At 33.8% G+C, this 14,459-nt stretch overlaps 1 protein-coding gene across 1 annotated transcript; it reads right to left on the bottom strand.

Annotated features, from left to right (window-relative positions):
- Nucleotides 1-12,764: 12,764 nt before the first annotated feature.
- Nucleotides 12,765-14,459, bottom strand: LOC114167506 (homeobox-leucine zipper protein HAT22-like). The gene is made up of 3 exons (XM_028052608.1): nucleotides 13,819-14,459; nucleotides 13,600-13,679; nucleotides 12,765-13,296 (listed from the first exon to the last, which is right to left on the bottom strand). Exons 1-3 carry the CDS (start codon nucleotides 14,320-14,322, stop codon nucleotides 13,014-13,016), a joined length of 867 nt encoding a protein of 288 aa, XP_027908409.1. The 5' UTR covers nucleotides 14,323-14,459; the 3' UTR covers nucleotides 12,765-13,013.

The raw sequence follows: 14,459 nt of genomic DNA, 5'->3' as shown, positions 1-14,459 counted from the left end.
CTGTACTGGTTCATACAAAAATATCCATTCTGCACACGCGTTTGTCTGCAACTTTATTTAGTGAAGACATTTTGAAATTTCACTTCACTCTTCTCTTACATGTGTTGTCCAGTACTACTACCTCTTTATTTTAATTTTGTTCATTTATTGAAACTTTAAGTGTAATAAAGCAAGAAAAGAATAAAAGAAGTAGTTTATGCGTTGGTGGGAAGGGTAGAAGAAAATGAGGAGAGGAAAATGTTGGTGTTAGCTGCAGAAGAAGAACAAGAAAAATAGGACAAGAACAGAGAACATGTACCCGACCCCAAGCCGAAAAGGGTAGGCACAGAACCATCCTTTCTGCTACACAACAAAACGAAACTAACTGCACGTACCAAGATTCTCTTCTTTTTTTTCTTACCTCTTCCACTTCACCATATTATCTAAAACTAAAAATCTCCAAACTCATTCCTTTTCAACACTCTCACAACCCTGCAAAACACAATTTCAACACTTTTTTTTTTTGTATAATTATTGGTGCAAAAAGAATGCCAAATTAAATAGTTTTGTAATTTATTAATAAATAAATCCTTTTATGGGTACTAGCTATTATTTTGATGCCCACCAAACTTGTTGATTAGCTTTTAAAAAAAATAATTAAGCTTAGTTCGGATGTATATGTTAGTTTAAATATTTTATAAAAAAGTTTAACCGTTATTTTCTTTGTACCGTTCCAGTCAGATATCCCTGTAACTTGTAACGGCTTGTAGTTACACAATGATAATGTAAATAATTGTTTCTTGTTGATTCAAAATCTAATAATAATATAGGTTTTTTAAATAATAAAAAATTAACCAAAAACGGTATTATTTAATACGCGACAAAAAAAAATACGGTATATTTTTCATTGCACTATTACAATGTTTACTTTCTCGTAGCTAATTGCCTAAATTTACAGTTTTTATTTTAAAACATAGGAAAAAACTATCCAAAATCAAGTCCCGGAGATGTTTTTTTCCTTCTTAAGCCAAAATAAGTTGAAAGGCTCTTTTGAAATTTAAAAGAGGTGTGAGCTCGGCCCACGTTCTTTTTCTTTTTCTTTTTCCAAAAAGGAATTGTAAAGTATTCACGATACATATAACACGTAATATAAAATTTATTTTGTATTTTAAAAAACACTACGTGAAAAGTTACTGAAAAAACTTTTGGAAGAGTATACTCAACATTAATTTTCAACTTTACAAGTACACCCCTTAAAATATATTTAATATTATTTATTAATAACAAATATGCATAATTTTTTTATTAAGAAAAAAGAAAAAAGAAAAAAGCTAATACTTTTTATAAATTGTATTTAATATTTACTAATATAACCTAACTTTGAAAAAGTGTACTAATATTTTAATAAAGCACGGGTTATTCATGAGTTATTACAGCCAAAACCTTTTAAAGTTTTAGTTTAATTTATTTAAATAATTAAACTTAATCAAAGGCTTAGATTTTTGTATTTAGCTTAAACAAATAGTTAACAAATCGAAGCCGTGTAATTCACAGATATTAGTAATGGGTAACGAAACAAAATTAGCATCTATTGGAGATGGAAAAGAGATTTAAGAAGAGTTAAAAAGAAGAATTAATTATGACAGAGGCATGCAAAGCAAGGAAGAGATCCATTAGGTGTTACTAAACGAAGGGACAGCTCATGTATAAACATGTCAGATGAGAACAGAAAAAAGAATGAATATTTTAGGCAATTCTTATATGCAGGATACTTCTTCCATGTTTCAGAAACAAAAACATCCAAACAGGAACAAAGGGAATAGCAGATTCCTTTAGCCCTTTCTGTCCTCCTTCTTCTAAAACCAATACCCTTTCATCATCACTTTCTGCGCGTGGCCCCACTTTCCACCATCTTCTCTCTACCGATTATGCAGAGGATTAGCTCCCGATGGCACGCCTCTCTTCTCTTCCAACTCCGCTTTCCCATTCCCAGACACATTCTTCCGCGGCCTTGTGAAATTCAACAAACCACCGCCCACACTCACAAACCCACTGTTGCAGAATATCAGTAGTAGAACCAGCAGCACCGAAAGAGCACCCATTTCACTCGTTAGCATAACAACACGCGAACCCACTTGTTTTTTACACGATTTTGCGAGAAATTGCAGATAAATGTGAATGATGTGATCACAAAGGCGATTGCTTTAGGATAGATTGCTTTCGAAAGCGATGTCTGTTAGCAGAAGCAGCTTCCAGCAAGGGAAAGAAGTTAAAGTATGGTAAAAGTTGATGTTTGGAGAAAAGGGTATATGGATTGAAGTGAGAAGAGGGAAGGTGATGGTATGAAAAAGAGTGGGAGAAGTTGTGATTAGAGTGAGTGAAGGCATGCAGAGGAAAATGGCAATGCGCAGTATCTTATATGAATAATGGTAGTGATGGGCATGTTGGAAGTTGGCGGCAACCTTTTTAAGAGAAAAGCCTCTGAATCACACGCCAGGGAGAGACCTTGTCCAGCATGACAACAGTTTTGATACTTTCTATTTGTTTTCTTCTCTTCTTTTCGGAGGGAGGACACTATCATGTCTTATAATATCATCACTCGCACCTGCTTTTCTAACCACTTTCTTTTTCTATTTCTTTATTACTAACATACAACCAATACCTCCCAAATCAAACTAAGCTAATAACAACGTTTGTTTCTTCAGTAGCTCCCGGGAAACCGTGCATTTTCTTTATCTTGTTTACTTTTTCTTTTTTAATTCTCATGCCTCAGGCTTCTAAGAATTTAAGCAAAACTCTTGTTAGGGGCTAGCATTTTTCAGCATGGGGAATTGCTGGCGTGTTCAAGAGGTAGAGCAAAACGTCAATGTTTGAAAAATTGCAGAAAAAGAAGCAGCCGAGGCGCATCACCATTGATCACAAAACACGTTCAACGTAAGGGTAAATAATGGTAGGTATCGTGGTCGTGATCCCCAATGTTGGGCTTTCTGGTTAGCACAATTTTGACAAGTGACGAAAAAACTTGCATCACACTCATTTGGAATTGAAGAAAAAGACTAGATGTTTCTTTCGTAGTAGTGTGATTGATTGGTTTTCCAAGGCTTAGATCAATAGCTTCCCGTTTAGACCATAATTTATTGTATTTAGCTTCTGCTTTTTTTGGGGGTCCTAACTATAACTTGAATATATAAAAAAAGGACAAAGCAGATCATGATAGCAGGGCATGGGGTTCCAAATTCCAATACCCATACGAATAATGTATTGGGCCCAATCATTAGTGTTTGCAGACAACAAAACAATTTCCAATCGGGACTTAGTTTACCCAAACGGAAAAAAAAAAATTGCAATAGTGACATGAAATTGACCCTTTCTTCGATTATTAGGATCCGTCCAAGTTGAGTTTTGGGCCACCCTTGTATGAGCACTTGGGCTGTTTCGGCTCCAAATAAATGAAGAATAACTTCTCCTGTTCTGAATCTCACTCTCACCACAAAAATATTAACATGCCATGTGACATGTCATGTGAATGTGGTGAGTTAGTCCGTGAGACACGGCAATGAATCGAGTTAATAATGGGTCATTCAATCTTCTTCAACTTTATTTTTCATTTTCAATGGATCAGTATTCAACGCACATAATTTCTTCTAACTAATCTGATACAACCCCTCTCAATTCATTAAATTTACAAACAAAAGATATTTTACCTAAATTTTAAATATGATAAGGAATTTGTAGTATTGACCCCATTTTTCCCATACGTGACCAAACACTTTCTTTTTCTAGAACAAATAATATATACATTTCTATATGGCCTTTAGCATTACTCAATTTTTATCTAACACCTCGTTTCTTGTTGTGTAACACCTTGATTTTACATTTGACTCACTATACAAGAAATATTTCTATCACCGTTACTAAAATTCTCACACAAAGATAAAAATAAGTCAATCCTAAATCTTTTATACAAATTATTTTTTTTAATTAAGAAAAAATCTCCATTTCATTTACTCAAACCAGACACACGCGATAATAGAATTCAAAAAAACTATGACTATCTTTTACTAAAATATCATAAAATAATTATAAAAAATTATCATTAAATGTCAAAAATTATCTAATATAAAATAAATCATATCATAAAATAATCATAAAAAATTGTTATTAAATTTTAAAAATTACCTAAGATAAAATAAATTAAAATATTTAAAATAATCTCCAACTTAATATATAAATTTAATATAATAATATACAAATATAATTTTAAAATATATATAAAAAATAAAATGAGAAAAATGTTGGGAGAGACATGGTTCCTCTTTATCATGTCTAACATCTGTCCTCGTCTCTGGGCCTATTCTCGTAAATATCACTTTTATAAATTACTTTTTACTTGTAGTGTCAAGCATGAAGTCAATTATATTTTATTTTTTAAATAATATTACTCATGGCGTCGTCTAGCGATGTTTAGTATTTATTTTTTTTAAATTATATCATTGGTAGAGTCATTTTATGGTGGAGCTCCAAAGGTGCATGAAGAGCTCCATGTGCAGCAGAAATGGATGAAGGAATGGAGGCAAGTTGGAAGGCATTTGCAAGCAATGGAAGGTGAAAGAGGTGATAGGATTTCCTAATCTATGCTAGCCTAAGAAAGGTGGCTAGAGGTAGAGAGAAGAAATCTTTAGAAAGTGATGACTCTCAAAAGGCAATAGAGGGAGAAGTGCTCTCAACTCAAGTTGCATCTATTGCATAAAATTTCAAGAGTGTCTACAAATGAGTGAAATTTTGGCTTTTATATGAAGTCATTTACACATGAGAAAGGAGAGTCATTAGATGGAGTGGGCCTTGATCTTGGCCCTTAGATCAAGCTTGGAGAAGGAGGCTTGATCTTGGCCATTGGATGATGCCTTGGAAAAGGAGGAAGCATTCCTAACCCTTGGATGCTTTGGATCCATAAGGTTTAGGAAGAAGTGTTGACTTCCACTCAGTCCACCTTGGCTCTTTTGATAGCTCATGGTCCAAACTCTTATTGGGCTTAGTCAAGCCCAATTTTATCAATTGAACTATTCATTGTTTGACTTATTATTCTAGAAAGCAAAGCCTAAACAATGGGCCAATATTATTGCTATTCTATTGCTCTTTGAGACACCTATTCAAATCTTCACATCTTCTTTGGGCCTCTTGATGGGCTTGGGCCATCTTGAATGAAGCCCAATTGGATCTTTTTGAGCATGCTCCTTGTTATTGGGCCTCTTGATAGGCTTGGGCTTGAAGGTGCATGTGGGCCATGTATTGGGTCTTAAGCATGATTTGGACCTAGGCGTTGACCCAAGCTATAAGTCTTGTTGGGATCACATCATTTTAGCTAATTCTTATTGTATATTTTTCTTGAAAAGAAAATTACCTGTTGTTGAGTTTAAGGCTTAGAAAACTCTGAAGGTGGATCAAAATTGAATTCAAAACATCCAACAATCTAGAATAAAATCAAATTAATTACAAAAGAAAGAACATTCAATCAAAAAGGCTATAAAATTTTAATCAACAACGCAAAAACAAACAAAATCCTCTCACACCACAACCCAAACTTCTTATGCATCATAATACTATTTTTAGTTTACGTGGGATTTTTGGTAATTACAATAATTAATCATTACTTGGTTTAATCAAATCATGTTTTTACCAATATAATATTTAATTTAATTTTATAAGTGGTGATTTGTAAATTTATCGAAATTTGTATGGTGAATCTAAGATCTCAAGTCAGTAAAAACAATTAAAAATTATTTGAGTCTAATTAAACAACCTTTTAAAGTAAAAAATAATAGACTAAGAAGCATATAATTGGAAAGAAAAAACATATAAGATTAGAGAGATAAAATAATTTTTTATATATTTAATAATTATTTTAACAAAATGGGAAAGAAATGAGACATTCGCCCACACTCAACTACATGTTGCTCTACCACTTTCTATGTCAATTACGAAAACATAACCTTGTTTGTAAATATTTTACTAATGGCAACTTTTTGACCGAGTTTAAATAAACGGGGAAACTTTGAATATTTTGTTCTCATAAATACATTTTAATCCTCTCTCCTTCATTGAATTTGTATTTTGCCATCATCCTACAGTGAAATGCATGCAACTTGGTATTTTATATATTTGAATTTAAATATGCATGGCATGATTTGAAATGCTGTTGCAAAACTCCTTGTAAGCATTTATGACATCCTCAACAATGTATTAAATGCACTAAAGATAATTTGATTACTACTCATGCTAGGAGGCACGAAATTGTTGAACGTAGCCACGCATACCCTCAAATAAAATTCGTAAGAAATCGTGTTATATGTATTTAGAGGTGTATCTTTAAAAAATATTTTAGGAGTGTAAATTTTTTTATATAAATGTATAGAAATGTTTAGAGATGTCTAAAAATATATTAAATTGTTTTAAAATACAATTTAAATATATATATATATATATATATATATATATATATATATATATATATATATATGGGGACCAAGGTTCTATGTCACACCCAAGGACCGCCCATATATGTATCAATATTATCATTAAAATCACGATTTAAATTATAAAATGGTAAGATTCTACAATCTTACACATTATTTTTTTATTTAGACTTCACATATAATGGTGACACATTAAAATAATTATAATAATGGCTTAAATACCTTTTTGTCCTCATTTTCGTAGTGTTTGTTGCGGATGGTCTTCATTTTCACAGAATGTTTAAAATGGTCTTCATTTTTACCGAATGTTTATAATGGTCCTTATTTTCGCAATTCGTGTTTTATTTGGTCCTTTTCTATAACGCCGTTTAAATCATTAACGGAACATTGTACAGGTGGCACGGTTTGTATTAGGGTGTGTTACGTGTATTGTACAGGTGGCTAATTAACCTTAATTTTTCAATTTAGGGGAAATTTTGCAATTAGGGAAATTTCTTTATCTTCGTCTTTGCTGATTTGTGTGTTATCCTTTCTCAACTCCCACTCTTCCAACCTTCTTTTTTTTCTTGGGTCTTCTTGATAAGATTCTCTTATGTGGTGGATGGACGTCAGGGTAGGGAGTTCTTTCCCATAAGACTTCACCATTGACTGGAAAGATGATGGATTGAAATATTTTTTCATAGGTGGATCTCCTGAAACAGATTGGTATGAAGTCCTCAGCATTGACATTGATGAAATTCATTGTTGCAATAGCATGGCAGCAAGGGATAGCAGTCAGAAGCCATTTCCTACAGCTGCAATGTTGAGCATCCACATTCACTGTGTACTTATCTCCAACCATGGATATGTGCCTCACTTCAAATATCTTTTCTCCTGACCAGCTGCAAATATCATTACACATATCAGTACACGAATAAGTTAATTGTGTTAAAAAAAGACAAAAACCTAACCTTGGATCCAATATTTGGTTAACTCCTTTTCCTTATGTAGTCTGTCAAGTATCTCTGGGCAAATGTTTTCTTCAAAAGTTGTAACATTTTTTCTCTTGGTGACCCACATTTCCATTAAATAAACTCTGATTTCCTCGAGCATGGTGATTATGGGTTTGCCTCTTGCATCCACTATGACACTATTAAAAGCTTCACTCATATTGTTGACAATTGTGTCGCATATGGCTCGACCACTAAATCTAGACTTGGACCAGAACCTGCATAAATAATAGCATCAGTATTGATATCAGGTATTTGTACAGAAATCAGGTATTTGTATAGAAATCAGGTATTTGTACAGTAGAGATACCTTGGAGGTATATCAATAAGGTATCTGTAAGCATCAATATTTAACTCTTTAATTGTTAACATCACTCTTTCCCAAACTGCTGGGTGTGTGCTCCTAGCAGCCTATCTTTAATTTTTGGCCAGAGAATCTTTTTCTGAAATTTGCATACACATGCCTCATGCAAAACCTGTGCTCAGCAGTGGGTAATAGGTCCTGAATGGCAGACACTAATCCCTGTGCAATGATAAGATTATTAGTACTTACAACATTAAAAAAAATTAATAAATTGAACATATATTAAACATACCTTTTGTTGGTCAGACATAAGGTCATTGTCCTACACACGTCAATACCTCCAAGATCACCAATAAGCAATTCCAAGAACCATGTCCAAGTTTCTTTATTTTCAACTTCCACAACAGCATACGCTAAGGGCAGTAACTGATCATTAGCATCTCTACCCACAACACTCAACAACTCACCTCCGTACTTTCCTTTTAAAAAACAACCATCCAAACCTATGATAGGTCTACAGAAGACAAAGGAATTTATACATGCTTTTAAACAGGAGTAAAACCTCTGAAAAATTGCTTCATCATTATCATTTTCCACTTTGATTTTTATAGTTGATCCAGGATTACATTTTAGTAATTCATGTGCATAGTCTTAGATTCTTTTATATTGCTCTTTAAATGACCCATCTACTATATCTGCAGTCATTGTCCTTGCTTTACGAGCTGTTGATATTGACACATGTGTATTCCATTTTCTTAAAGCCCTTTGTCTTACGTCATTTATCTTTAGCTTTGGATTCTCTATTAGAGTTTGGTCCAAGGTTTCACTAAGCCACTTTACTTTAATGATATTAATCTTGAACTCCCTGCTACAAGAATGAACATCAAGTAGTTTCCTCAATTGCCAAATCTTACGACTACGAACATAGGAACAATATACGGACCATTGACATTTATTTTGTGCACCGAAACAACCAACCCTAACTCGGTTACTATCATTTTTCAAGAATTTCAGATTTCTCCCTGCATGAATAGCATAAGCCCTAGTGGCATCCTTGAAGTGGTTGTTGTCTAGAAAAGCAGTTCCTACTTCCCATTTGTAATCCGCCATACTTTTTGGCATTACAAATGTCTGGAATGGACCACATCCTGTCCTTTCATCATTGTTTTCTTCATCCTCAGTTGTTTCACTCTCGCTATCTGGCCCACTAAGTAATTCTTCTGAATGCCATTCATCATTAGATAACTCGATTAAATGACGTGCTCTATTTTCAAATTTACCTCTGCAAGAATAATCACTTTCAGGCATAGTTTCCATTTCAATTTCACCTTCCACTTCAACATCACTATTCAGACCATTGGCATCCCCAATCTCTACTTCAGCAGCCTCTTCATGGGCCTCTACTTCACCATCGTGGTGGACAATAACATTGAACCTATCATCACTCATTGCCCTAAAGTAAATTAAACAGATAAAAAAGATGTATTATTAAGCCTACTTTAACGCAATGGGAGACCACTGCTACAATCAATTACAAATAAAATAATGGGAACCATTACACCAACATCGACAACCGACAAACAAAACAACTAAAATAATACCCCACTGAACCCCACCTACAGACACAAACTACACAAAATCATGGAAGTAATTTAGAAACCATGCAGAACATCACAACAATCGAAAGACAAACAAACCCAAAAATAGAATTACGAAAATCCTAACCCACGAGCAAACACAACCCAGAAAACCCTGAACCCACTTACCTCGTTGATGATGATCAACTAGAAAATTGAAATGAAGAGTGCAACTGCAATCCAATGATGAAATGGCAAGTATTAGCTGCTTCCTCTGCAAATCTGAACTCAAGAAAGACGAAAATAAAGAAATTTCCCTAATTGCAAAATTTCCCCTAAATTGAAAAATTAACGTTAATTAGTCACCTATACACGTAACACATCCTAATACAAACCGTGTCACCTGTACAATGTTCCGTTAATGATTTAAACGGCATTACAGAAAAGGACCAAATAAAACACGAATTGCGAAAATGAGGATCATTCTAAACATTCGGTAAAAATGAGGACCATTTTAAACATTTTGTGAAAATGAGGATCATCCACAACAAACACTACGAAAATGAGGACCAAAAAGGTATTTAAGCCTATAATAATCTATAATTGTAAAGTTGTGTCGTTTTTTTAGTTAAACATTTCATCACGTGTTTACATTTTTGGGTAAATAGTTCTATTTTAAATAAAATTTAAAATCTAATTAAAAGTTAATATAATTAAAATTCCACAGACCTAAAGTAATAACACGCAATTAAAAATCAATGGAACTAACTTCAAATTTGTTTACGGCTACAAAACTTATTTATTTCATTTGTTTTCTTGACGAATGGGTTTTACTTAAAACAAAATTTATACCTAATTAAAAATTAAAGACATTTTTTTTCTATGTCCTTCGTCTTCTTATTTAATTGAGTTCTATTTAAAATAATATATATACTATACCTTTTAAAAGAATAAAATGTACACGGTTTCGTAAATACTTCCCATATTATATATAATTTCGAAATTAACTGTATAATTTTTTCATCAATTTAGTTAATTTGGGTGAATTCAAGAAAACTCCACTAATTAATACAAATTGAATTTGTACACTGAAGTTATATTACAGCCAACCTCTTAATTAGGTCGATGACTGAGTTGAACCGTTTTCAAACGTTATTAAATATATTGAAACTAAGGATGACCATGACATGGCACTGACACAGTTGATGTGCATCATTGACAAAGCTGATTATTATTTTAAATAAATAAACATAATCTCTTATAAGGAGCGTATGCGTCATTAATTTAATACGATGAGTCAAAACAAAATACCGGTGTTACAAATTAGAATTGACTATGACTATCACAATCTTGAAATTCATCCAATAATTGTTTCATGGGATTTTGTGTATAGTATAGGGTTGACAAGTACGTGTGTCGAGGAGATTAAATCTGGGACTTGGTAAATGCGTTACGTGTGTGCAAACGTAGTAACAACGTTTTCTAGATCTGCGATCGTGATTTTGATTACAGTATTTCTAAATTTATTTTACTGCATTACAAGTTCATTTGCCAAGTGTAGAAGATGAGAAGGTACGTCCAAGGACAAGGTGGTCGGTTAGGTACATTAAATGGTACAAGTACCAAACTCAAATTCTGTATTCTATGACACTGTTGTTGGGTTATAATTCTAGAAATATATAAAATAATGATTCATAGAGTTGGAGTTGAAGAAGGGCATTGAATTGAAGTGGGTAGATTTATGATGGCGATGGATTAACATGGTGATGAGGAGGAGGGGAAGCAGATTTGCAGTTTCGAGGAAAGTGGGTTTATTTTCCCGGAAAGTCCTCTCACGATATTGATTGGTCCACAGCATGATGAATTACATTATTGTATTATCCGAATGAAACCCCACGGTACGTGTTTGTTTGATTTATTTTATGTAAGTTTGTTAGATGGTAGGAAGTTGTGTTGTTGTGACTCATCAATAAGGGGTCGTAATTGGTAGACAGATAAATGTTTGAAATATATATTTTAATCTCGAAATTGAAATGACAATTAGAAGGCTTTCTGCCAAACTAACCCAACTACAATAAGACCCTTGGTTAAACAAAATCTCTTTTTCATTTTTCAGTTTTTTGGTTTTAAGATTTTGGCATTGGGCCATCACGTGGGATGTGACCCACAAGTCCCCTTAAAGGCAAAGCACCTCACGAGACGCCACCATGAATGCACATAAAATTAAAACATATATAAATAAACACATATAACATTAAATGGCATTCAAATTATTTTATAAATAAATATTATGACATAATGAAAAGTCGTGGATATTAATAAAGTGTTTGAAAATGATGGATATAGATGCATAATTGTCCTGTGATTAATCATCTCTTATTTAAAACTCAACCATCCATTTCTCTCTCCCTCTCTCTCCTATCCCTATGTCTCTCTCATTCGTTTTCTCTTTAAGCAACTGATTTCCAGACACAAACACGTGAGCTAACTTCCCTTTCCTTCACTTAATCATAACCTCCCATCCCACTCATACTATTCAATTCTATTTTATAATTAATTTCAAATATTATTTTTTTAATCTCCATATATATGCAACCAATTGACTTTTTTCAACTGTCTTCTTTTCAGTATTTGTTTTACGGTTTTCCATCTTCAACTACGTTATTTTCCCCGGTTGATTAATATCATTACCATCGATAATTTCTTTTTATTTTCAGTCTTCAACTGTTTCTCTTTTTCTGGGCTAGGATTTACTGAAGTCTTCTTTGAATTTAATTACAACTCTGACATTATAACTTAGGAATAAAGTTTGACCGCTTGTTAAACTTCACTGTTGTCACTGTATCAATCATATATTTGAAGTTAATTTTGTTCACGAAATTATAAATAAATCATATTACAGAATTCTTCACCTGGATAGAAGACTGTTATATGTTATAGACGATCAAACCCAACACAAGGAGTTTTAAACGTATACTAATTATTGAAAATTCTTTCACGAGAGTCGATAGATTACATGCCAGTTGTGTATATGCATAAAACTTTAATTACAATGTATCAATTATTATTTGAAGGAAGTAAAAACGTACAGGAATCAATATCTGAATCAACTTCGTACTAATACATGCATACAATATATATGTATATAGAGCTATTATTTTCATAAATTAGTCACTTGATAACTGTTATTATTATTATTTCAATCATACTTATTATATTAATTAATAATAATCACTGATAGAAGTGTAATTGAAGATACATGTTACACACAGTGTGGACAAAAACATGCACGTTAACATGAGGCCTTAGAATGTAAGAGGAAATGAGATTATCCCCACGGCCAGCTATCTTTTTTCTTTTCCATTGTCTGTTTCACAACATTAGCATATGTGTATCTATATCTATACATATACACTTACCATGAGAACTTTAAAATGAACAATAAAAAAATTCTAACACCTTCGTATATAGAAGGACAACTTCTATAATGGTTTATATATAAACATACAATAATAGAGGAAGAAAAAGCAAAAGGTAATTTCAATCAGAAGTTACTATTCTTAACAGTATTAGCTAATTACAACTTTTCCCTAGCTAGACGCATCGCCCTCAACCAAAAAAATACAATGGTCGTGGGAAATAACTCTTCTGGTTTACCTCTTGGCCCGAAAGCGTGAAAACCTAACCACAATCAACATGCTGCAGAAGGATTGGCAAAGGGGTTGTAGAAGTGGGTCTTGGGAGCCATGGAGAAAGGGCTTTTATTGGAAGCGTTATCGCTAACGCCACCGAGCCTCTCGCAAGAAGGGCACATGGTGAGTGTTGCCGCAGGCATAGGCATGTACAAGGGTTGAGCCAGTTTCAGTGCCTTCAGCTCCTGCAGCTCCTTCTTTAACCTTCTGTTTTCGTCCGTCAACGTTTCGCAGCATTTCTTTAAGAACTCACAGTCCACCTCTGTCTGCTTCAGCTTTGTTCTGCAGCAACCAACCCAAAACCTTAATAAACCAACATCTCATGAATCTGCCAAATTCATCAACAAGGAAATTAATCCTTCCCATATGATTCTAGGTTTTATTAACTAATCAATTAATTAAATTTGTTTAATCCTTAAAACCGAAACTTTATCATGCCACACGTACGATAATATTAATCTTGTGCTTGATGATTATAAATATAAACCTCTTTTTATATACACATGAAGGAGAACGTAATGAAACATTTGTTACGGTGCTGTGTGATATAGAGCCGTCGATTTTATAATCAAAAAGAAGACGTACCTGGCTCTCCGATTCTGAAACCACACTTCAACTTGTCGAGGCCGTAGATTTAGCTCTCTGGCTAAAGCTTGCTTCTGTTTCTGTAAATCCAATCCAAGAAAATAATATTAATTTCAAACAGATTTTCTCTAAAAAACAAAAATTAAGAAGAGAGAGATTAATTATTTAATAATAATAATAATAATAATAATAATAATAATAATAATAAGTGTTATTTACAGGATTGAGAGTGCTGTGTTGTTTGAAGCTCTCCTCTAGTAGTGCAGATTGTTCTTTACTGAGTCTGAGTTTCTTCCTAGCATTGGTGCCGTCTTCTTCTTCGTCGCTGACTCTTGAAGAAACCCTCTCTTCTGCCTCTGCCTCTGCCTCTACCTCTTCAAAGCTAAGATCTCTCTCCCTCTTCACAACCCTCCCGGTCGAGAAAGACGAGACCACGCTGTGAGGTGACGTCTGTCGAGACATGTCGAGAGGATCCTCACAATAAACCTTACTGTTGGTGGGCACTTGCTTGGCTAGGTGGCAGCTCTCGCCAGACAAACCCAACGTCAAAGACGGTTCATTGGGGGAATTAGGCTTGGTTGGCGTAGGCTTAACAACACAAAAATGATGATGATGATGATGATGATGATCTTGAGGCTTGGTGGATGGAGTGGTGGTAGCCGTCAAAGATAACCCTAGAACGAGGTGAAGGCCAGAGGTAGTGGCGTCGTGATCAAAACCCATTTGAGAGAGTAAGGGGGTGGGTACGTATCTGCTTCTTGGGTTGAAAAATTATAGATGGGTCGTGGGATTGAAAGGGTCTTAAGAAGAGAGGAGAGAGAGTGAGGTTTTGTGGGGGCGTTGGGTGGGTGGGTGGGTGG

The sequence above is a fragment of the Vigna unguiculata genome, chromosome 2 (assembly GCF_004118075.2).
Source record: "Vigna unguiculata cultivar IT97K-499-35 chromosome 2, ASM411807v1, whole genome shotgun sequence".
Classification (NCBI taxonomy): domain Eukaryota; kingdom Viridiplantae; phylum Streptophyta; class Magnoliopsida; order Fabales; family Fabaceae; genus Vigna; species Vigna unguiculata.
Note: the sequence above shows the minus strand (reverse complement) of the source record. Positions and strands in the feature narration are given on the sequence as shown.